Source organism: Bacillus rossius, chromosome 3 (genome assembly GCF_032445375.1).
Source record: "Bacillus rossius redtenbacheri isolate Brsri chromosome 3, Brsri_v3, whole genome shotgun sequence".
Lineage (NCBI taxonomy): Eukaryota > Metazoa > Arthropoda > Insecta > Phasmatodea > Bacillidae > Bacillus > Bacillus rossius.
In genome coordinates, this window is record NC_086332.1 from 121323585 (window position 1) to 121350662 (window position 27078).

General features: G+C 35.0%; 1 protein-coding gene across 1 annotated transcript in view; it reads left to right on the plus strand.

Moving 5' to 3' along the window:
* Positions 1-21289, plus strand: part of LOC134531208 (muscle-specific protein 300 kDa-like) — an 83631-nt gene extending 62342 nt beyond the window's left edge. The window contains exons 18-21 of the mRNA XM_063366867.1: positions 4156-4290; positions 9102-9356; positions 10500-10564; positions 19128-21289. Of these exons, the coding sequence (XP_063222937.1) occupies positions 4156-4290; positions 9102-9356; positions 10500-10564; positions 19128-19344 (672 nt within the window). The 3' untranslated portion in view covers positions 19345-21289. The remainder of the gene's footprint in view (positions 1-4155; positions 4291-9101; positions 9357-10499; positions 10565-19127) is intronic.
* Positions 21290-27078: the final 5789 nt, after the last annotated feature.

The window sequence follows — 27078 nt, forward strand, 5'->3', positions numbered from 1 at the left end:
TTTTTAAACTAACAATTTATTTCTGGGGATCGTAATTAATTAATTATTGGTATCAAGACATCAAGATGGACGTAAACTTGAACATGTCACGGCAGCAAGAAAACTGGTGCGTATACCAATAAACTTGTATTAATACTGGACAAAACTGGTACACGGGAGGTGGAGCTTATATTTTTTTCCGCTAAGCTCGCATCTATTGGCTGGCTGCTGATGCAAGGTCACGAGTCTGGGCGGAGCGTTGAGTGAGTTATACTGCGCATGCGCAGCTCAGTGAACAAAGAGAGCCAGCAGCTGATCGAGTACAATGACCTTTCTCCGCGCACGGCGCGGTAATGAATTACCGGTTCGATCTATATGGGGGGAATCTTAAATACCAAATTCAAGACCTCAAATTATGGGTGCGACCTATCTGCGATGGCGACCTATATGCGAGTAAATACAGTATTTACACCCACTTATCAGCTAAAGTATTTTACCGAAGAGTCTGGTAGGTTGTTAAAAATAGATTAGATTTGACAGCATACTGATAAGGATAAATACATGTCCATAAAAATCAAAATGCTGCACAGCGTACCAGCTCTGTGTTCAGTTTCCTTCATGACAGGGCTAAGGTAAGATTATCATCACACTTCTCGGGTCAAATTAATTTTTTCTGGCCTTTTATCTGCGCAAAACTAAGGTGATAATAACTATGACCCGCGTCGCCACATACCACGAGATAGTTGCCAAACACTGAAGCTAAAAATCACTCCCCTTCATATATTGGTGCAACAAAATCACCTGGACACTGGTAAATAAATGACAATTTTTTCTATTATGCTAACCCATTTTTGCATCTAATGCATTCAGCCAACTCTGAAATAATGTACTTGTCATACAGGCTTGTGATTTTTCTGTATATTGTGTTGGAAGAATTTTTATATTTTTTAAACATCTTGATTTCTTTGCCTTGCCAGTAACAAAGAGTGGATGCTGAGTTGCGAAGCGATAATGCATGGATTCTCACGTAGTAATGTTCCGCTGATGGGCACATTTGCAGTTTGCACCCCGACAATCAACAAACCACTCGAGCAAAAAGTCTTCCAGCTTCTTGAACTTAGAATTTTTGATGTACTTAAGTTTTTTCACACTTGGCCTACACTGCAGAATGTTTTGCGATTATTTCACGGTTCTTGGTTATGAGTGCTGCCGAGAATAGACTGCTCTTTTGCCAGATCAATAAGACTCAATATGTTTATCTAACCTTGATATTAGTTTTAGTTTATCTCCTACCGAAATTGTTCTACGCGCCTTAACATTTTCCATTATTTTTACTAAACAAGTTAATATTGATAAAAAATGTTACTGATGTTTAGCACATGTGTCAAATATTTACACACATTCATCACCATGGCCATAGAAAAGGTCACTCTGATGCATCCATGGAACTACTACATAATTGCACTTGGACTTTGATTAAACTTGGTTTTAGACTAATCATTCTTTGAGCTCTGTGCATAGGATTTATAAAGTAACCCAACCACCCACTGAACATTTTAAGCGTAATTTTAACTTGAAGACGTTATTTTTATCTGGACTACATACGGAATTTAAACCAATTTTTATACCATAAACAAGACATTATTATCGGAAAGAAAGTAATCTCCACAGTCTAATTTAAGGAAAGTATTGCATTTCATTTAACGGCACATACATGGGGCCTAAAGAAAATGGTGTAAATTGTGGGAAAACTTAAATACAGAGAACACACAAACTAGGTTTCACTGTACTTATTGCATTCTTGCAGATACTAATAATGCACTGCTACGAATATTTCCCTCATTTGATTTATTCAACCATAGGCTCCAAGCATCTGTCTACTGAGGGTCCTCTTACTGCCAGCAGACCAATGCAGCATTGTTTTTATTGTTCTTTATATAACATAATAAATATTTATTGTGTTACATATTATTTTGAGTGTAAGAAAACCTCTCTGTAACCCATGAGGACACACACTAAGATCTTAGATTAATTTTTTTTAAGTTTGACTTTCCAGACCTTCTAGATAGCTATGACCTGAATGCACATGTTAAATTGGTGAATTTGGAGTTATGTTTTAAATAAGTTTATAGCTGAATATTGTACGTTTATTCTCCAGTACGAAATAATTTTCACACTGTCCACAACAATACCAACTTAACACAGTTAATGGCTACTAATCGCTCGGCACAAAAAGATTTGTTTGAAGTTATGAAAAATCAGTGAAAGTATTCCAAGGAGAGCTATACTGATTCACAAAATTTTGTCGATATGCCGATACAACTGTTGCTGATTTACAGATTCCAAACCAAAACAGGAGAAAAAAACTTTTTATATATTTACTAATCTACCCAAAATAACTCATTCTAAGATGCACATGTATTTTATTTATGAACAGATCATAACACCTCTTTTTTTTAACTAGGATTTTTAGTTTGTTTTCATTTGTTTGTTGACGACTTATTTGCTTATTGAAACCTGAATTTACTAATGGAGACTGGAAAATGTATCTAATTATTTAATACTTATTTATATAAAATAGGATTATTTAATAATAGGTAACTATACTAACTATGAAACATGTTGATTCACAAAGTACAAAGTGTAAAAAATTAATTTCTAATGTCTAAAATTGCGAGACTTCGTACTTGTTTACAATTCAAGAACTGAAATTCCAATACCATCTTATTGCATGCGGCGGTGAAAATTTTGGATACCAGACATTTATACAGAAATGCATTTCATGTGATCACTTTGCATGGGAAATAGTAAGAGTAATTTACGTTATGTTAAGTTCTATATTATTTGGTTATTATTTTTTTTATTCAATTATTAAATCTTTACGTAAGTTAATTTTAAAATGTCTCCGTCACGATATTACAAATATTTCTTTGCAGTTAAAACAGTTGGTATTTTCTGTTTGTAGTGGTAGAAATGCTTTGAACAAAGCGTTTTTTTTTTCTTATCGAACTTAACCGTGCTGGTGATATATTTATTTACAATGTATTAGATTCAAGAACGTTATTAAAACATATGATATTTAAGTTTATCTACGGTGGCACACATAGCTAAGAAATGATGCTAGTTCAAAGTATGCAGTGGTACGAAAAGTGAAAATGATACCGGTGGAATTTTAGGTTATGAGGGGCACCTTCATTTTTTCAATAATATTGGCCGAAAATTAACAAGCGTATTGTGAATCTACAGAAACACTGATTTAACTACATGAAAAATTGGCTTCTGCTGATTCGTATCGGCACAGCTCTAAATCCAAGTGTTTTTTCTTTGTCTGTAAAAATGTCCTGCAGTCACTTCTGAACAGACAGTACAACCAAGGAAACTAGCGGTCCTAGAGATGACGCAAATGTTCTCTAGTACCCCGTCATGGCCTGTGGTTGATGAAGTTCATAATGAAATGTTCCAAAAAGAGGTTATTTTAGGCATCAAAGCAATTAAATTTGCCATTCTCACATCAAAATAAAAAAATTTGTGAGCCACAGACCAGTGCTACCTTCCCTGGCAACATCTGAGCGATAACTAGCCAGTTTAAAAACCACAGAAAAAATACCTAATTGAACTTCCATGAAAAAACTGCTTTTCTGTTGGTTCCAAAGATTGTTCTTACAATTACTATGATTCCTTGGTCAGAGAACTTTCCCATGGTCCTGGCTAACATCTCTGCCTCTCTCTAACACGAGATTATCATTTTAGCATCTCAGCGTCGCACGTCTATCCTTTCATTAACAGAAACCACTTCCATGTTACAGAAACATCACTAATGACCTATGCATTTACATACATAAGTATATAGTTATAAAAATTCAAATGAAATATATAATCACACAATTAGTAACATATAAAACCAATGTGAAAAAAACAGTAAAATGATAGGTAAAATCTTTTCTAAATAAAATAATTAAATATTAACATTAATTACAAAAAAATTAGGACTCATAAAAAACACGTACAAAAACTAGATCAATGACTGTGAAGCTATATAACCAGCTGATCCATCAGAAATGACAAAAAACTTATTTATTCTTCTCAAAAAATACTCATTAAAGCTAGGGAGAGCAGGGTCATGCAGTGCTACAGTCTTACGTTGTAAATAAGCTACTATAAAATGTATCATTTCAGAATCATGAGTTCCATCGTACCATTGAGGAACTGGTGGAGTGGCTGGAGCAGATGGAGAAAACCATTCGCGCTACGGAGCCAGTGGACTTGGCAGCAGACATCTTGGTCATCGAGGCCAAGTACAACAGGCTCAGAGTGAGTACGACCGTACATCGCGGACCAGAGAAGTCTTGAGGAATATCAAACATTTACTTGATTTCATATTTATTCTAATTGAGTGTTTGTATTTAAGGTAGAAGAGGCAAATAAATTTATGTAGGAATATGTTATTGGCATGAATTATGTATTTAGTACCTTAAGATTTTGGGGAAATAAAGTTTTATTTTATCATGGTGCTGCAAATGAGGCATATACTGAATAGTGATTCTAAAAACTAAAAATCTCTGTTAACTCATTAAGTATATATGCATGCTAAAGTTAGGTGTACATAATCCGAATAAAGTGCTTTGCTCTCATGCTATTGTAATATTTACTACGATTATTTATTAGCTTGGTATGAAAATGTTAGTCAATTGTTTAATGACATAAATTTATTCTTGCAGTGAACATGTTCAGAGCTAAGCAAGCATAAGCATTGTCCTGCCTAGCTTGTAGGGAATGACTGCAGGGCAAAGTTTATTTTTTAATTCGGGTGCCAGAATTTTGAGATATTACATTATTTTATGGAAGGTAAAATTTAAATTCTTAGTGAAAACATTCTTGGATTTATAGAGTAAATTTTCCTAATTTGGTGTTTGTGTGAAGAATAGTTTTATTGTAAAGGAACAATGAAATGTAGGGTTTAGTTTTCCTTGATTTTCCCCCCCAATTTTTACTAACTAATATTTACATTCGGGAAGGTTATTTATGCCCAGTTTTAGCTTTAAGAGGTAAAAATATGCTATACTTGGTGTGATAACCATCTAGTAAGTCCAGGAAGGATGCCTCATGTGTAGAGCCCATGAAAAATGGTAAATAAAACTGCCTGATTTCGGTAAATAAACTATAGGATTTCGGTGCTATATTTCTGTAAAAAAAAAAATTTATTAAATGAGTGCATTTGTTCTACTAATTATTTAATTTCATGATACACAAAGCTGTACATGATACTTGATACAGCAATCACTAGATTCCTGGGTAAGGCTTACAGAAGTGGAAATGTTATCTAAGTAGATTATATACACATTACGTAAATTTTACATCACAAATAGTGTCTAGAATTTTACAGTTTGTGTTTATGTATTTAAACATTTTGAGTATTAAATAGGCCTATGCTATTTTCCTGCACAAAACTTTATAGAATTAATTTTTTCCTGTCAGGAGAATTGGCCACTTTGGCCAAATAGTTTGGTAAAAATGTAAGGAAGGGTTCCCTAAAAAATTAGTTAATTACAATGAGTATGGTACCTGTAAAATTTCCAGCTCAAATTTTTTTTTTTTAAATTTACTATAATTTTGTTTTACTACACATTTTCCTGCCTCTTTCCCATCAAATTGTGTTCTTTAGGACGTTAGAACCGTAACACATTTCCTTGACTTACCTTTCATGTATTCATTTAACCATTCCCTCATAGCTGGGTGATCTAGCTTCTCTAGGGGAATATTTGCAGAAACAAATGCACACACTGTATAGCTTGCAAATTTGACTTTAATTTCCTTTGCTCGTTTATATAGAACAATATTATCCTCGAGTGTGACTTGCCTTTTGACTCCACAACCTGATGGTGATGTGACTTTTTTTCTTATCTAAATGAGATGCTCGCTGTTTGCAGTGTTTTTCACAAGTATATTTCCTTTTCCAATATACTACCGTATTGCAAAATTTACACATCATTATCCACTTTTCTTTATTAATAACAATGAATCCTTCATGCTCGTATTCTTTAGCTCGTTCAAACACTGATACAAGCTTAGGCATTGTGAAGTATCATGTAAACCAAGTAAACTTCAAACAAAACAAACATCAACTAACTACCTATTTTCGTTCACATTTAACTATTTACATGGAACGTAGGATCTTTTCAAACCTCATTTGGTCATTTCACATGACCAGCATATTGCTACATTAAAATCCCATAACCTATCTGTTATTATTTACAAGCAATACAACAACGGAAACAAATATGGCCAAACGGCTAACTTCATCCACATCCCGCTAGTAATGCTGATAAATGGTTGCCGCTTTCAGGCCGAGTGTTTGGTATTTATTTTGCTTCAACTTATCTATGGCGCATCTCATAATAAAGATGGCTTACAATGTTTTGGTTTACTAAACGAATACGTTTTGCGGCAAAAGTATTATTGTGAAACTTAATATTCATATCGCGTTAAAAATCTGACATTTCGCGGATATTTCGTGAAACATGAATATCGTAATAGTAATGAATTTTGCGGCATCACCAGTTATTTCGTGAAAACTAAATGCTGTAAAATCAAAATAGGCGTTTGGAAACACATTTGTAAGTGCTTAGAATGTAGTTCCAAAATCGTTTGTAAAATTTTGCGATTTCGTCATTAACAAAATTTGAGTACCTCTACTCACGTGGCTCAGTTCTACGGTGTTGAGTCAGTCATTGCGCCAGGTCGCGGGCCATTCAACGGCTTATACATTTACCGTATATACTCGTGTATAGCGCGCCCTTTTTTCCCCTCAAGTAAAGGAAAAAAATAAGGATGCGCGCTATACACGGAAAAAAAAAAGTGATGGGGTGAGGCTGGGAGGAGGAGTGGAAGTCGTTAACTGCCGGGTGACGGGTGGCGTTTCTGGCCAGCCCCCACACATACGCACAAGCAACAAGGCCTCTCTTTCACACACACACGCACGCACACAACCTGGTCTCTCGCACACACACACGCTCACAGCACACACACACACAAACACACGTGCGCGCGCAAGCTCGCACGTCTCTTGTTTATTTTTAGACCTCCCCCTCTACAGAAAGCCAGCGCAGCTACTAAAATAAAAGAGAGAGAGAGAGAGAGAGAATGTTGTCGCCATTCCCCCTCCCACTTCCTTCGCTTCCTTGTCGCAGCTGCTACCGGTGAGTCATCTAGTCCTCTGCGTCCCGTTCCTGCCTGTCTCCTTCCCTCCCGCCCACGTACCAGTTGTGACGATACAGCGCTTCATTATCTTCCGTCTACACAGCAGAGTTTAAGTATTTTCCTGACGGATCACCACACATCAATTTAAATTATCATTTGTTTCATACGTAATTACTTAACAGGTACCACAAAATGTTAGTAAAATTTATTTACGAGAAAAAAGTTTTTTTCTTTGGAATTTGTTGCAAAAATCGTGGTGCGCGCTATACACGAGGGCGCGCTATACACGAGTAAATACAGTAATTTAATTGATGTAGAGCCGAGATTTTTTAACATTTCTTTGGCCGGGGCCATGGCACATTTTAACATTTTTCATTGTTTTATTCTAACTACAAATTCAAAATTTGTAGCCCATGGTGACCATGGGTGTTTCCTTATAGCAATCACGCCCACGGACTGGAGGTCCATTGATACACTCTGTTATTAATTGACTGTGGGATAATGTTTTCAGATATCATTTTATCCATTTTTTGCCACTGAACAGTGATGTCAGTTTCGGGTGACAAAAATTATTGTTGGTGGAGTAAAAAGTAATTTTTATGTCTGGCTAAACAACTGTTCCTTGCACATATAGAAAAAAAATTCTCTCATCAGCTGTTGCAGTTAGTTAAGTGTAAAGTTCTGTTAATTATTACAAAATTATCTTAAACTTTCAATGGTTGACTTGAAATAAAAGAGCTTAAAATGGATTTTGAAATTTATTCCTACAGTGTAAATTTACATGTCCTTTACACAAAGTGTCCGACAAAAATCACTCACTTTCACCGATCACTATTCACAGCCCTGTGCCTTCGTGAAAGAATATATGTAGTGATTTTGTAATCTTGGTACGAAGAAACATGGTAACTATGTCCCGTTAGACAAAAGGACCACCCGGGCCTGCGCCGCATGTCTGAGTCTAAAAAATTTTAGTTAAGTCGGAAATAAAGAAAAACCAAGACTATATTACATTATTTGCAACACGGCCCGACCACAAACGTTAAATTATTTTATTATTACTGAGCCGCCACCCCTGCACTTCCTTTCGGCACAGTACTTTTAACGTAGACTGACGAGACAAAAGCATGGTGCAATAAACTTAAAAAATAGTACAAACTAGGGACTTTCCCGGAAAAGTTGCCTTTCTATTCGCTACAGAGATTATTCTTACAACTACTACTCTGGGATTCAGAAAGCTCCGCATAGTCCTGACGAACGTTTCTGTCCCTCATCGGGCGTCTTTCTTTTTTTTTTAACAGAAACCATTGTCCTACGTTCTACAAATGTCACTAACATACTATGAAACACATATGCATGAATATAGTTATAAAAATAACATTTAAATGAAATAAAGTATTGAAACTGACACTTCCATAAATAGTAACCTAGTGAACAATGAGAAAATTAGTAAAATCATAGTTAAAAAGCTTCTCTAAATAAAATAATTTAATATTTAATTAATTACAAGAATGGAAGACTCCATAATATACAGGTATGAAAAACTAGATCGCCGTGACCTCGGACCATATAAACAGCTGATATCCTGCCTCACTGAAAATATGTCTTAAAAATGCTCTGCCAAGCTGGAGATGGCGGGTTCTTGTAATGTTATAGATGGAATGTATTGTAGAATTATTTTTAAAAAGCATCAGAACTCTCTTCTTTAATCAATTATTCAACCTAAATTGTGTGAAGAAAATGAACGTCAAAAGTCTGAATTTTTTCCCCTGTTAATGCCATGAATAATGTAATTTGTACTGTAATCAGGTTAGGTTGTCTTTGACTAGGCTGATGTGACTTTGTTACAACTGCCCCATATTTTGCTATGAAAGAACATAATACATTACTTTGGTAGTAATTACAGTATGTATGTGCATGTGCTGCAGGAGCTGCGCGGGGACCTGCAGCGCTGCGAGCCGCGCGTCATGTCGCTGCAGGAGGCAGCGGACCAGCTGCTGCGCCACTCGGACGCCCCCGGGGGCTCCCTCACCACCTGGGCCCGCCTCGCAGAGCTGCGGCTCAGGCTGCAGTCGCTGCGCCGCATCACGGGCCAGTACGTGCTGAAGCTGGGCGCCGTGCTGGGGCGCGACCCCTCCGAGCCGGGCTCCGCCGCCACCTCCCTCGCCAGCCTCTCCCGCGAGGTGCGTGCACTGTGTCTGTCATCAGCATGTTCTTGTGGAAAAATAATGTATTTCTTATTTAGATTTCTTTTATTTACTTTGACACCCTCAAGGACTACGATAGATGCTAAAATAAAACAAAGCACAACCACAAAGTGTGTGTCATTCTTTTAGCACCATGAGCACATTATTTCCACGTACTTCTTGCATGAAAAAAATCTTTTGTTGTTGACGTAACATACACTTCGTGCTACTTTACTTTTAGTGTTATTGCCATTTAACATCAAATTTAAGTGACTTTTTGTGAGAAAATCAGAGGTTTTATTGTTTAAGTATTTTTTTTTGGTACAAATAATGATAGTCAATGGAGATATAGTATAGGCCTACCCATAGTGCCAAAATAAAGTGTGTGTTAAATATGAAAGGAGAAATGAAAAATTTAGGGCATTTCAAACTTCCTAATTTTTAGCAAGTGCACGAATAATGTTTTCCTTTACATAAAAGTACAAAAACGTTTTGTGTTAGCATGGGTATTGTAAATTGTAAATTATCCTACATTTGATTTCATATAGTACAGGACATCTTATATTTATTTTAGTGTGTGTAATATTCGAGGTTGTCTAATACTCAATATAGTCAATACTAAAGGTTTTTTACAATAATTGTGGTTGTCTTATTTTCGAGTTTGCCCTTTGTTTGAGGTCATCGTATACAACTAGAAAGAAAGATGTGAGGTTTAACATTTTAGAATCAAAATTAACAGTTAATATTCACTTCTTGGTTATGATTATAATTGAATCTCAATTAGTACAATGTTACATATAAACTTAATAAATGTTCATAAGTCACTGACCCCTTTAAAAATTTTTTTTCATTAATATTCTTTAAGATATTTCATATCAAAATAAAAAATGAACCTAATTTTCCAGTATTGATTTCCTGCCAAAAATTTGCATATGGCATTAATGAAAAATTTTTGTTGCTTTCATTTATTTGACTATTTTATTTCTTGGCTTTAAAAATTAAAACTTATTATTGTTGAAAGTAGAATATAAGTGAATGAAGTTTGATAAATTGTTTTAATGTAGTTGGTAGATTTAGTAATGTAGTCTTAAAGTGCACAGTTATCCTTACATTTCCTTGTCCCATTTGATTTTTCCTCAGCTACTGGACCAGGCTGCTGCCAGCCATGGCGATGGAGCCTCACATTCCGACCAACAGCACTCAAAGTAAATATTCCTTTTTATTTAGTTGCAATTGGTTATCGTAAGCATGGTTTTCACTGATCACTGCACTTAATAAAATTAAACATTTGGTTGTGTAAATAGTTCTAAATTTTGTAAACTTCTGCTAAGTTTTATTGTTGGATAAAATTTAATTTTAAAGTTTAATCAATTAAATCATATTGATATTCAAAGATTTGTATTCTTTTTGATAAAATTTTCATTGATGGATTCTTTCTAAATTAATTATACAAGAGAAAAAATGTGCTTATAGTTCTATGAAAAATAATTGCATATATTACCGTATTTACTCATGTATAGCGCGCCCTCGTGTATAGCGCGCACCACGATTTTTGCAACAAATTCCAAAGAGAAAAAAAATTTCCCGTAAATAAATTTTACTAACATTTTGTGGTACCTGTTAAGTAATTACGTATGAAACAAATGATAATTTAAATTGATGTGTGGTGATGCGTCAGGAAAATACTTAAACTCTGCTGTGTAGACGGAAGATGAACAGGGAGGGAGGCAGGCAGGCAGGAACGTGACGCGGAGGACTAGATGACTAACCGGTAGCAGCTGTGACGAGGAAGCGAAGGAAGTGGGAGGGGGAATGGCGACAACATTCTCTCTCTCTCTCTCTCTCTTTTATTTTACTAGCTGCCCTGGCTTTCTGTAGAGGGGGAGGTCTAAAAATAAACAAGAGACCTGCGAGCTTGCGCGCCCACCTGTGTGTGTGTGTGTGTGTGTGTGTGTGTGTGCGAGAGACCAGGTTGTGTGTGTGAAAGAGAGGCCTTGTTGCTTGTGCGTATGTGTGGGGGGCTGGCCAGAAACGTCACCCGTCACCCGTCACCCGGCAGTTAACGACTTCCACTCCTCCTCCCCGCCCGCCTCATCACTTTTTTTTTTCCGTGTATAGCGTGCATCCTTATTTTTTTCCTTTACTTGAGGGGAAAAAAGGGCGCGCTATACACGAGTATATACGGTATTTTCTTGTTTCAGGGAATACTCTCACATACATGCTTGTTATGATTTATAATGGAATTTAATGGGTTCCCATAGTTTGAAGATTGCTTAAGTTGATAGTGATCACTCTTTATTTACATACCCATTGGGTTGTCAAAGATTTCTAAATACAATATCTCGGGTAATTACAGTAAAACTCATTCAAGTCAACATGGGTTAAGATGTTTTATGGCCTTAAAAAAATCAAAATAATATAGCATCAAAAGTTTTTCCACAGGTGGCCTTTAAAACACAGAATGACTAAGCTTTCTGTGGATTTGGGAAAACCTAGTGTGTTAGTAATTTATGAATGATATACTAAAAAGAAATGTGTTCGAAGTTGAACGCTACATACAAACGGTTAAACTAAAAATGTATACCAGACGATTCCATGCTTTCAGTACATGCTAGGACTGACATAAACATTTAAATATGGTTTATATTATGATATTTAAAACCTGGAAAGTGTTGCTATGCCTCTTTCAATTTTTTTGTATTTGTTTGAAGTAGGTACACACATACAAAGCATCCCTCTATAAATCTCACTACGTTTATGTATATAAAAAATCTCTGTCTATATCTTCCTATCTTTAACTTTACAAAATAGAAGACATACATACAAACATTCATTTATATTTATATATTTCTACCTATTTATATATTTTTTTTTTTACCTATCACAGTTGTGACATAGACATATAAAAAACATGTTTTCTAATTCAACATTGTGTGAAATTTTAAAAGAATTCAGTGAAGAACTTCCTGAGATTTTGAACAAACATTTACATTTATATGTACCATGTTTTCTTGCATAATTTTCGCACATTTTATTCTAATATCAAGTTTGAAAAGTAGGGGTGCGAAGATTATGCGTAAAAAAAATTTTGTTGGGTAAAGTTATTCATGAAAACAAAACCGATTCATGGAAAGTACGTATGCATACACAGTTTGTGAATTATCGGAAAAATTAGGCCGTTTAAAATATTTTCCAAGAATGAAAAGATCCAGAAAATTTTTTAGATCATTAACTGACTAAGCTGATATCTTTATTGATGAAAAAATGGATATTGTTCAAGAATTTACAGCCAAAATGTATGGCGTCAATCACTGCATCAGAGCGAATAACGCTAGACATCGATTTTTTATGAAAAACTATGCTGCGAAAGAAGACAGTGAAAAATTCTTAAAGAAAATTAAAAGTTTCGACTCGAATACTGTACCACCATGCTGGATATCCCTACAACAAAAAATTTTACAAACCATTTTTGTTAATTCTATGTGGCTTAATGCAACAGACATTAAATGTGTGCAATTGCAGCCTGAAAATTGTGGTTGGCATTTTGATGAATATTTGAAACCAACAGGATTTATTGGGAACCAAACGCCAATGAAAATACAAGACATTGTAGAAATTACAGAAAATGAAGACGATTGTACCAAGTTCGAGGATCAACATTTCACTTCTGATGAATCAGATACGGAATAATTATTATTATTGTAACTTTTTTCAATAATACAATTTTTGTATTAATTGTTCACAATATTTTAGGTTATATTTTAGGTTATTAACTACTCCAAAATAATGCTCAGTATTTACTAATGTATCGTTATCCTTCTCTGTTGCACGAATAAATAGCATATGCGCTCTCTTTCAGCTATGACGCTGCATCCTCTTCTATCGCACGGGATATCTAGCTCGGACCTCTTTTTCACAAGTTTCCACACACATAAAATTATCATCTTTCAAAACTCGACAACTGTCATTCAGGCCAGACTTTTTACAGACAACCCTATATGATTGTATTCACAATTAAATAGTAGTGTTGGGCCGATTCCTAAAATATACAGATTCCGATTCCATTTTCGATTCTTAAATTAAAGAGTCGATTCCTCGAATCCGATTCCGATTCCTTAATTTTTATCTGACAATGTTCAACAGAGTAATATACTCAGAAAAAAAAGGTTGTTTATGATTTTAAAAATGTAATTGTGTTGTGTTTCATTTTCTGTGCAGAAATTAACATTATATACAGCTTATATAATGTTAAAAAGTATATTCATTACCATAAAGTTACGCTACCTTGAATTTCTAGCACAATTTGGCCTTTTAACCTTGCATACAGTTAGACGAAACACGTGTTCAAACACTGCCAATAATCAAAAATATCTTATGACATAAATTGCAAATAATGTTATAACTTAACCAACTTTAGATACCTTACATTAATTAATTGTAAAAAAAAGAGGTTTGTACGGTTAGGTTAAGAATTTTATTTTCAAGCACAACTAAATAATGATCCAAATAAAATGACAAAATAACCTCGTTTATACATATTTCAAGGGACCAGCGCGAAAAAAAATTAAAAGAGGGAAATGTAAAAATAAAATTTTATTATCTCATTATGATGGAAATGACAAGAAACAAATATGCATCACACTAAAATAAAATGTCAGAGATGCTTACGTCTTAATATATTACCTAGAACTTAATTATCTCACTTGGTGAAAATAATAAATCCATCCAGTCTTGCAGTTCTTCACAACCGTAAAGAGAAAATAAATTTTCGGTTCTTGATTAAGAAAGTTCTGTGCATGTTTTAGCATCTTAAAATTTCCACATTTTATGATGAGATTTTCTTACACAAAATATTTAAACTCTTCAAATAATCGCGTGTTAACATTTAATTCATTTCAGAAATTTATGGGAAACAATTCTGTTAAACTAACACAACTACTTTCAAAAGATTGTTTATGTTTGGTAATAAAAATTTACGAAAGTTTCAGCAGCAATGTTTGGAAATTCAGATTAGCCGACTGCCTTTCCAAAATATATCTGACGTAAAACGAGCATCGCTGAACACGCACAAGAACGCCGATTTACAGCAATTTGGTTATGTTGCTTTTAAACTTATTTTAATATGGCCGCCACTGTAATCCACTGTGAATTTGGGTAAAATCTCATTCAAAAATTATTTCATTTTAATTCTTTAAAGTTTAAAGTACAGAGATGTGAAACATCTTAATTTTCACGTTCACGTCACCAAAGATTTGGTTCATGGCCGTATGGTTTACCATGGCAGGTAGCACAAACAAAAAAAAAATTAGGTTGTTTACAATGGCAAATGTAGCTGCCATGATCAAATAGTTAACGTTTACATTATTTTACTTGCCATTTACATTTACATAATTTTCTTGTAACATTTATGGTTTTGTCTAATTATTTTTGAAGGTTTACTATTAAATGCAGTGCTGCTGCAACGTAATTTCCGAAAAATGCTTTTGCTTAAAGCGGGAAAGTGGATACTGCATTTGTTCTGTAGGGAAAATGGCGGTGCAAGTAAATAAATACCTTTAACATCGTAATTCGTAAATCAGTAACGTAAAAAAAGATTGTATTATGTAGTTTAAAAATTATATTTGCATGCATTTTAATATTTTCTTACGTTGCGTAGGAGATGTATTTTGGAAACTTAAAAGCAATGCAGGAATCGGTCATGGTCGATTCCAAAACCATTGTATTCTGAATCCCACGATTATACTGGAATCGGTGTAACCGACCGATTCCGGAATCGGAATCAACCCATCACTATTAAATAGCGCTCATTTTGATGTAAGATATATTTATTAAACAGATTGGTGAAAATAACTTATCAATTTACCTGTTTATACTTGCCAACTCAGTAGTTACACCAGGAAAAAAAAATAGACAACCCAACGTTTGTATATTCTATAGGCTTTATACTCGGTTGGTATTAAATTTATTTGGTTAACTCATCAGTGCAATATTTAATAAAAAGTAATTTTTCAATTTTTAATTAATCATGGTCTGGCCAGGAATTTTTTAGAGAACCCACTCGAGATATATTTTCTAATATATTAAATTTGATATAAAATACTTTTCATCCATTAAACAGATGGGTGAAGGTCGTTTCTTGTTCGGATCTAAGACTATATATATTATTTGGGAAAACTCTTGAGTATCAAAAGTAACATAATATAGGCTACTCCATGACTACCCGAACTCGGAATTGTTGTATGTACATGGATTCGAACAGTATTATGGATATTCACAAACGTTATAAATTTATTTAATAGGCTTAAAAATACTAGTAGTGAAAAATTAAATTAGGCTACTATTATGTAAGTATTTATAATATGATGTATCAAAGAAATAAACATAAATTAAATAATAAACACAGTGTGAACAACACTATTGATAATAAAATTAGATATATAAAAAAAGTAGCCCAACATCTTTTGCTTGATATACAGTTAATTATGTACTTCAAACTGCACCAAAACATATCAATATAGGCCTAGAAATGAGCTGTCTTCAAGCATTCATGTAACAAACTTGTGAAAACCAATTGAATTAGGTAGGCCAAGTAGGGAATATTTAAAACTTGCTTCATGTTTTGGTTTTCATCGTTTAGAGTGTTTATTATTAAGTTTACATAATTATAAACATTTCAATCTCACTGTAAATAATAATTACCAGTAGTTACAGTTAGAAAAAAGAGAACACACATTTTTAAATTAATCTGTTATTTTTAATTATTCTGTGCTTAGTATTCGAAATCGGATTCATACCTCAAAATTGCCAGGGATTCAAATCGGATTCAAACCGGACTGAAAGTCAAGGATTTGCACATCCCTAGCAAGTACTTTCCAATGCCGTTGTAAGAAACATGAATTATATTTGGTTCAATTTAACTGCACACTCACACACATGCGCACTCTCATACACACACTCTCTCTCCAACACACATTACAAACATTACCTACTTGGAAAAATTGACTCCTTTCATGTTATCATTGTTAACTTCATTTCAATATTGTCAACTATTACAAAAATATAGGATGTGTGTGCTTGAGCTGAACCTAGTGTAATGTTGGAAACCATAACTAGAATGTGTGCTGGATTAAACTCTTTGTCATTTAGATTGTTTTTTATTTGTTTTTTAATGAAACTTGACAGTTTTTCGTAACTGTTCCTTATCACGTATCAAAGTTTATTCCTTAATTCTGCTGGCATGACTATGTATACATTGATCCTGTGGTAGATGATGCTCGCAGTTTTAATGTAGTACAGTAAGTCCTCTATTTACGTCGTACCGATTTACGTCGTTTCGGATTAACGTCGCTAATGTTTGAGTACTCATGTTTCAATTTAAGTTGTCGCCGATTCACAATAACGTCGTTTACAATGACCGTAAATCTTTATTTTAACCAAAACACCGTATATAATTCAATTATAATTCTTTGTTTCCTTCAGAAGTTAATTTATGCTATGTAGCGTAAGCTACACGTTCACCGCCTTATCTTATCATACATCATGAGGGACGCTTCCTGCTCTCCGCTGCTCTCCGCGCGGTGATGCAATACTACCAGCCCGCCCGCTCGGCCACCCACGTATCTCGCACGTAGAAGTGTTATCTACTTCCCGCAACGACACAGCATTTTCTCCTACCCCTTTTCGACCAACTCCTTGGCACTTCAGTAGAGGTGTAAAAGTAACTAAAAAAAGTGTACCCGTATGTATTCGTTACTATAACAATTAGTACTCGTTACTTTCGTATCGTTACTCGTTACTTCTGATACCGCATAACATGTTATGTTATGTAACAGCAACGAATCGAGTCGTATTTCGTACGCGTACAGTATGTCGCGTAAATAATAATAAATTGAATATAAACAATTAAAAGTATTTGATAATTAACAGCTTTTGTTAACCAAGAAACAATAAAATCTCATTAGAGCAGCTTTATTATAATATCTCTTTTAAGATAAGAACAAAAAACGTGAAAATACACGATAATAAAAAACAAAAACATACATATTTATAATTTGTAAAAAATACTTTCTTACGCTGTTTCTGTTCCAATCCCAAACTTTGTCTACACACACAATACCTTTAATAAACAGTAAAAAACTTGGACGACGAATTTCCAAATAATACTTTTCTTAATAAACAAACATCGTTCTTTGTAACGAAAAAGTGCGCGCATGCGTAAAACATACGAAAAATGCGAGTAACGAAATGCATTCGTGTGTAACGTTTCGTTACTCGTTACTAGATGCCGCACCCGTTACTCAGTAACGAATACATACGGTTTGCTACAGCTCTACACTTCAGTCGCTACGATATCATTGAGTTGGCCGGAGTTTTAAACGTGCCGTTGTTAACTTTATCGTGATTAAATGCGTTTGTAGTAGGCCTACAGTATCAGCTCACTGCAATTTATGATTTTTTCTTCATAAGATGTCTTCCAAACGACTATATATATGTTTTTATATTTCAATCAATAAAGGTAATAAAGCAGCTGGTTAAATAACCATTCTATAAAGCTGAGAAGTACTAGTTGGACTTGTTTCCCACGCTGTCGGTTGTAATTTGCTGATAAAATTGCCCGTTGTCACGTCTGTATGCCAGCGCTTCCGGCCGACCTTGGGCCGTGGTCGGCCGGTGGCATGAAACATGGCTCATTTTGCGTCGTTTCTATTTACGTCGCGGTTTTCAGGAACGTAACCCCGACGTAAACCGAGGACTTACTGTATATCGAAAAACCTTGGCCAAACAAAAACTCTGTAATATTACAATACAAGCAAATTATGTCAGGTCTTGTGGGAAATTTTTGTTTTGTATTTAACTTGCTATAATTCATTGTTGCATCACAAGTTTTTGTTATGTCCAGCATCTTTTTGTCATACTAAATTAAACGATAAGCATTGTGTAGTACAAGATCACGCCTTCAGGATCAAAGTATCAACTTGAATAAATGATTCGGAATTTTTACCAACTTTTCAATTTAAAAATCAAGATGCAGGTGATTCTTTATCTTGGTTTAGAATTTTTATCTTTCACACATATAATACTTACAGTATTATTATTATTATTATTTTGTTTATTTGAAGACAGCCAAACCGTACTGATAGTAACTGGTGACTAATTGTGATATTTAAAATTTGTTAGGACCATCATCTAATCATATCCTCGCATTCCTTCTATTTCTATCGCAGTGGCTGAGACCTCTGGGATCAGGGTGGTTGTTATGTTCCTAGTTCTTCATGAGGGTGTGTCCTCACCAATGAGTGATATCTCAGATTTTGCAACTAACCGTGGTGCCCAGTTAGTGACCGTCTGTGTGAACCCTCCTCACTGAAGCAGACAGGTCTAGGAGTAGAGCCATGTGCACATACACACCTTTTCAACACTAGTGAAGTTGTCATGATGACTAGTAGCTCGTGATCTCGTGCGATTACGTGCCTTTGGTTGGCTCTGGTCAACAGTTCAGTTCAATACTGCAGAACGTAGCCATTCCAACATACATACACATCACGGTGTTAAATTTGTTGACCTATGGTGGAAGAACGTATAGTTTAAGCAGGGCCTCCAACTACGCAGAGCCATCGAGAGGAATTGAGGGCCAAGAGGCAAAAAATTTTGTCAGGCCTCCTCCCCATTATGTAATGTAAAATGACAATGACAATAACTGTAAATGTGACCTGTGAGGGTAAACCCGGGTGCCGGGAGCGCAGTGGTGATGCGAGCCTGGTGTTGCAGCGATGAGGTGGACACGGCGGTGCTGACGCGTGGCTACCGGTTCCTGGGCAGAGTGCTGCGTGCCTCGCTGCCGATCCAGGCCCTGATGCTGCTGCTGCTCGGGGTGGCGTCCCTGGTGCCTGCTGTCGACGACCTGGCCTGCAACCTGAGAAACAACTACGCACAAGGCTTCTTCGAGCCCATGCTGCGTTACCCCAACGGCCCTCCCCCCATCTAGGCAGCCACACCTCACACTAAACTTTTATTGGTTTAGGTGTTGGCATTACTCAAACTTAGTAATTATGGAACTTTGGATTTTATTTTATTTGATGGGAATTTTTTTAAAGAAAAACAAATTCAAAAAGATGATTTAAATGTTGGGGTATCCCATTAATCTTGATAACACAAGATTGTGTTTGGGTGTATTTTCTTTTCAAATTTGTAACAAGAATCTTGTTAATGCAGTGTACATATATGTCAATTTTGTTAAATTTTTTTAGATGCCCTGGTTAATGCCGTACAATTTAAGACTGCGTATGTCGTACATTTGTGTACGCTGTGAAACAGACTGAATAGTATTAGAATGTATGTCTCTCGTTGTTGGTCAAGTCGTGTGTAAATGATATCAGATCTGACATCTCTGAGGATTTCAAAAACACTTGTCTTCCTAGTTTGACACTTTCAAAAGTATATTTGGTAACAGTTTTACATATTTGAAAACTATGTGAATTGTAGAAAGCTATGTACCAAGTTTATTCATTTTTTACCACCCAATTAAACCTCAAGTATCTCTCTCATCTGAACATCAATCTCTTGGTATTGCTTAGCTCACAGCTGACTTTCTGAATTTTTATGAGATATTCTTCATTATAATATTAGCAGTGTACTTAATGATGATGATGATGATGATTAACGATACCAGAAAAATACTAGATTTACTCACAGATGGTGGTTATTAATCATTTCTTTTTTGCATTTATGTTTCATCGTAAAGTCTAAGGGGTTGTTTTATTTTTTCCAGCTCTAATTTTTTTAAGAATTGTGTAAATTTATGTAACTTCCTATTTTGTTAAATATTTCTCTATGATTATCCATTTAATTGTGGTTAGGAAACACGAGATGAAACTTATGTAAGTTTTGTAAGAGAAAGTAACAATACTAGTTTTTAAATATGAATGTACATAATGTTGTCGCGGATATTAAAAGACTTTCTGTATATTCCATGAGAGATCGCATAATATTGACATGCGTATATATTTTTTTCCATACGTTATTTACTCTGTTAAGGAATGTTCGTGAAACAGGTTTGTGAGTGTTGTTTTGTACCTAGGCTGACGCTAGACGGTTGTTCTGAGAGTGCAATGTGTCTGCCTTGCCATCGGTGCGGGAGTGGAACACCGCATTGCATGGCCGGGCTTCACAGTCACACTCCTCAGGCTGATTCTGTGCCGTTTGCAAGGGTCGTGTCTTTTGTACAGAATAGCTCTCCAGTACAAAAGATGGGCCTCTGTTCATTGTACAGAACATGTTAAAAAATGTCTTAGTTTTTTTTTTTATATTTTAAATGTATGCAAATACAAATTAATACAAAGTTAAATGTATATGCAAGATGTTATTTGATGTATGTTCCCAAGTTCTATTTAAATAGGCACAAAATCAAAATGATTTATCATCAGTTATTCTTAAACTGAAGCTAACAAGTTGATTTAAGTAAGGTGCTATTTTATTTTTTGCTTGCATACACTATGTATACTATTTATTGCAAGTGTAATTAAAAACTAAAAAAAATTCTTGCTGGGCATCTTTAACTATGAAGCAAGGTTTGTGAATTATACAGTTGAATTTTTTAGTTTAATGTTGCAATGTGTGTATGAAATAAAAGTTTATTATGATGGAAAAATAACTAAATTTATAATTAAAATTAGCTTTGCACTATTTCTGTGCATAACATCTGTAGCCAAATTAAGCTGCTTATTGTTTTAACACAGTAATTTTTGTGGTGTTAAGTATCCTATTTCATTGCAAACTTATTCTATCACATTACTGTTTGATTTTTTTGTTTACAGATAGTATTTGTGCTTTTACGCCTGTTGCCATCTTGTAGCTGTATTTTTATAAAGGAAAAGTTTAGAAGGTTTGTGGTGTTTAATATTTCAACAAATAAATTAGTATGTTGAATTTCATACTTTAGTTTTTATTTCTGTTAACTTTTTTTTAATATTTAAGTCCAGTATTTCAACTTTTTTTTTGTATGAAGATGGCTTCAATACAGTACTATGTTGTGATAATAGCATTTTAGGATTGCTACCCAGTTATTTAATGGTAAATTTGTTACATTCCTTGCGGCCCGGCTAACACATAGAAATGTAACAATACAAACAATGTTCTTTAAGAATTTATGATTACGATGGTCGATTCAGATAATTTTTAGTTACATCAAAATATGTTTTAAATTGGAAATGAAAGAGTTTATTGCATTACTTTTTGTTTATTTCGTTTCAAACCAAAGAAACGATAGTTTTTTCATTTACATGACAACACAATTCAGACAAATTTGGTTCTAAGGATTTGTTACTTGCACAGTTTTTGTTCTACAAATTTTTTCGAAGTCCTTGAATTTTTATAGGATGAGGTCCAAATGCATACCATACCAGACATTTTTCTGTTGATGGTCGTTGAGTCTTGTCGCTCACAAAAAAAATAGAATTTATTACTGTCCCTTGGTTAGCGATGTAACTCAAGGTAAGGTCGCGCACTGACCGAAATCGCGCGAAGTTGGGCCGTCGCCGACGCCTAGGGCCTAAATTTCTAGTTACATGATTCCGAAAAAATCTTTAGGTTAAAATTTACGGCCTGGCCCCAGCCCCTAGGCGTGAAATTTTCCCTTAGTGCAACTCCATAATATTGTGAGAGTTGCCGACGACGCGACCGGACTGGACGACAATCGAGCGACAACTGAGTTGGTAGACGAGATTACCTTCCTTGTATAGGTGAAGATAAGGGAAGCAACCCCGTGGGCCAACCGACCAATCACAGTACAGCATTCATCAACATGCCCAAATAAGGAATTTCGGCCGAGCGCATCACACCACGCCAGGACTCGCCCTGATTGGTTGGCTAGTGGTAGCCTCCAGAGAACCTTCCAGACCGTCGCGAAAGCTATGCGTCCACGTGACGCGTAAATCCCCAACAACGCATTTACAACGAGGAAAATAACTTGCTGGCGCCAGTGTGTCGCGCCTGTCCGCTCTTCCTTCTGGGCTTTCCAGACTGTTCTCGAATTATTCCACTACAATCTCAATAGAATTCAAAATTTACCCAACTAATTTAAATATAATATTCAAATTTTAGCAATTGAAGTTGAAATTCACATTCAAAATTTTAGTTTAAAAATTATGTCCTGTAAAATTATCTTCTCCATTGCCTTAAATAAAACAATTAATGAAATCATATATCAAAATTAGTTATGAGCTGGAGTTAACCCACAAATTAATAATTAAATATCTCGGGAAAATAAGTATTTTAAGACTTTACATGAAATTTAAAAAGAGTAATTAATAACAATTTTTAACATATCTGAACTGTTTTCTATATCAAAAAAAAAATATATCCTTCACCTCAAACTTATTCTTAATATTCTTATGACCCATTTTGCAATGCTACAAATTAGACCTAAAAAAAGAAATTTATATTACTATACAATCAATACTTATGATATTGAATGTTTAAATTTTTACTTTTCTGCCCTGTTTTATGGAATTCCCATCCAAAACAAAAGTAAAGAAAACCCCAGTTGTTAAGCCCCACACACACACACACACACACACACACACACACACACACACACACACACACACACACGCACACACACACACACACACACACACACACAAATCCTCCACCCTTTAAATCATTATGTCAAAATATGCCATTTTCCACACAGTCCATGTTCAGTCATTTCTGGCAAAAAATTGACAAGTTTCAAAACTTAAATATAAATTTATTTTAATAGTAGACTGCTTCCGGAAAGGAAAGACACCAAAAAAACCATGTTGGACCACCTACTGTCACCAAACAAAGCATACACGGCGCAATGTGTGGTGCAACTTTATCTTTAAACTAGTCAAAATAAACATTGCCGGTGGCAGTTAAAACAAAGGGTGAAGTTGTGGGCATGTATCCAATCTGTCGCTGTGTATATCTGCTCGATAAACATGTCATAGCATTTCAAGGTAACGGAGTCCTCCTCACATTTATAGCCGGATGTTTTCTAATCTCTACAAGTCCTTAGTAATGATTTGAACCAACACCATCGGCTGGCCAGTGTTGTGCCCTGTTGTGTGGACACCTATAAAGCTTTTATCAGTTTGCTGACTATTATGATGTATATTTATTTTCTTTGTAAAATTAAGCCGATAAATGTTGGTTATGTGTTTGACCAACATTGTTGAATCCGTCTTTTTCTGTAATACTTTTCTCTCACTTTACGCCCCCCACACGAATGACCCCAAAAAATATCGAAAATTAAAAAAGTACATGTGTGTATATTATAATAAAAACAGTGCCAGTTCTTCACAAAATCAATTCAAAAGTGCAACCATATTCGGAGTAAAAAAAGTCTTCAAACAGTAATCAAAGCCAAGAGAGATTCAAAATTGCACAAATATAAGTCATGGCAGCAAGCGATATCACTATAGTTGGCTGGCGAGTGCCGGGCAGCGTACGGACATGCCAGTGCCACAGAACCTTTAGCTTTGGGAGTGTTACCTGTAAATGCCTGTCTCTGGTAACCCCCAACCATGTGGCGGATAGCATCCGTCGCACTTGTGGCGACAGCATTTGTGTGACGCTCTTTTTACCCCTGATGATGCCTACTGCATAGCTGCTCCCTGAATTCGCTTCAAACTGCACGGACAGTTTTGACCATTGCTACTCTGCACTTCCTAACATGTGGATGTTCCATGCCCACGAAAGGGGTATATAATCCCCACCATTGAGCTGGTGAAAGAGAACACAGTGCCGAGCACCGTGGTGCTGCCTTGCCCCTAGCTGCTGCGACCCCGTGTCACTATGCCCGTTACCTGACTGCCCGCACATGCTAAGCAGCTCATACTAAATATATAAAAATCCTCTTTGGTACAGTCTACAGATACAAGTAGATTTCAAAGTAACTACCTATTTCTTCTGGAATCTTCTGGCACATTTTGAAAAAGGTACGTAACATCCTATATGTTCTCCAATATTCCAATATTTGTATATTCCATGCAGCGAAAAAGTTTTGATTGTTTCTAATTTATCCAGCATTGGATAACTTGGAATGAACTATACCTACTAAGGTAAATATTAATTTTTTTATCTTCAAACACTATATTTATCCCTTGCACTAATAAGTGGTCTATAAAATTGTTATGGACCAAGATTTAAAATAATATTTTGAAGTATACAATAATTTTGAACAAATTAGTACGAAATTAAAAAAAATTGATTCATTTAGATAATCTTCATAATACATATTTACAATAAATTATAACAAATTCGATGGTATATATACTAAAGGAGTAATAGCTATTTCCTTCAACCCTATTTCTGCCCCTGGCAGTAATGGTTGGTCGTATCAAAAAAAATATTTTGACAAAAGGTTTTGGTATTACTCTAACAAGATGATATCACTTTATACGAAGTGATATTGTCATTATAGGGCTCTATGCAATAGAACCCTGTTATAACATTTTTCAAGGGGATAAAATGTAAAAACATTATAAGCAGGAAATATAAATTCAGCATGTGCCAGTGTTAAAACCACTGGCGGGTTCAATCTAGCTCGACTTTGCTTAACACAAGCCAACAATTTTCTTTTAAATTCACAATTATATCATTGGAGTGGAAATGCCTATGTCTAATTCCTTGGCCAATTGAACATATGTTTTCTGTAGATTTATATCTATGAATGAAATAAATTCAATAAGCAATATACGTAAATATTTGTTGTTTTTTTTGGTAACATGTAACTGTTGACAAACTAAAATATTGTAAACTATATATATAGTATGTACTTTGAAAATGCACCAGAATGGCAAGGTATTTATTTTGTTTTCCAAAAACCTTCAATTTCTAACCCTTCAATTGGATTTTCCATATTAAAGAGTTTGACAAATATTTTCCATTTTTATTGTATGTATCAGTTTGGACAATGGTTTTGGGGTCTATGGCTCATGGAAAAAAAAAAACTGTGTAAAGATTTGTTCCTGTAGTTTCGGTTACAATTAGTCTTTCTTCAAATCTATGTAATGCACATAACAGGCAATTATTTTCAGCAAATATCACTGCACCAACAGTCACGTTCATGCATGTAGGCCCTGTTCAAACACACATACACCAACAAACTGGATTCATTGAATACATGAACTTTCTGCAAGAGCCTAATCAAAATGCTAGAATTTTAAAACATACAGTAGTCTCTTGCTAATCCGGACCCCGTTAGTCCAACATTCGGTTAATCAGGACGGATCTAAAAAGAAATAAAAGATGAAAAATGAATGTTAGACAGGAAAAGAAGAAAATACAATTCTAAGAGAGGGTCGCTTGCTCTCAATTGCCAGAAGTCTAACCGCCAGTTTTCCAAGAAGTGATTCAAACTGTACTCGCAGGTTGTTTGTTTCCTTCAGTCAGTGGTTAGTGGTTACTCATGCTGGTGATAGATGCTTGTTATTTTTATTCAGTGCAAGCATCTTATTGTGTGCACTTATAAGCAACGTAATGGCTAATAAACATAAGTGACTGTAACAACAGAGCAAAAACACAACGCTTTATTTCACATTGATGCAGGTGAATCGTCAACTAGAATCTCGCAAGATTTAGGAGTGGGAAAACAAACTGTTTCTGATAGGAAAAAAAATTTGAAAGAAATTTGAAGATTTCTATGTGAAAATGGTAAGGACAGTCTGGGTAAAACAAGCACGTTAAAAAAATAAAAAAATTAAACCCTAGATGAAGCTTTGTACATTTGGTTTAGCCAACAAGGCATTCCGCTGTCAGGCATAACATTACAAGCGTTCGCGCTCAAACTCGATGAAAAATTAAAAGGTGACCCTGCTTTTACAGCCAGTGTGGAATGGTTGTCTCGTTGGAAAGATTGACATGGTGTTCATTAACTTAGTGTAAGTGGTGAAATTTTGTCAGGTGACAATAGTGCAAGTGAAGACTTTAAAGTAAAATTTGAAAAGTTTGTTAAAGATGAAAACTTAGAGCCTTGTCAAGTGTTTAATGCTGATGAAACAGGATTAAATTACACAAGGCTTCCAAAAAAAACATTAGCATCAAAGTTGGATTCTGTAGACAAAGTTCATAAGGTAAAAAAAGAGTGACTTTGCTTCCTTGTAGTAAAGCTCATGACAATTTGAAAATTCCACTTTCGGTTAATAGGCAAATCGGCTAAGCCTAGGGCCCTTAAAAATCTTAATATAAAAATTCTCTTACAGCCCAGTACTCTTGACAAAAATCGGCATGGATGGACGAAAAAATGTTTAATGCTTGGTTGTTTGAAACATTTGTTACAACATTTGTTTTTGATACAAAAACCACCCAGAAAAAGCTGTGTTGTTAATTTATAATGCCACCCGAGTGAAGAATTGTGAGATGGTGAAATTTTTGTAAAATTTCTACCACCAAACATGACTGCTTTGACACAACAACCTTTGATACAAAGGTGTGATTGAAAAAATAAAACAGCAATATAGGAAAAAACTTATGTCTATTTTAGAGCAACTAGAAGCAGACCTGTCAGCTAACTTAATTGTTCATATTAAAAAAGTGACCATGAAAACTGTCATTTACTTGACTGCAGAAACATGGGAAAATATTACTCCGGTACTCTTCAAAAAAGCTGGAAAAAATTGTGGCCGAACATTTCACAGGAAAACCAGGGACAAGACAAAACTCAAAGGGGTTGCAGAGTTACTTTTAGAAGCAAAGC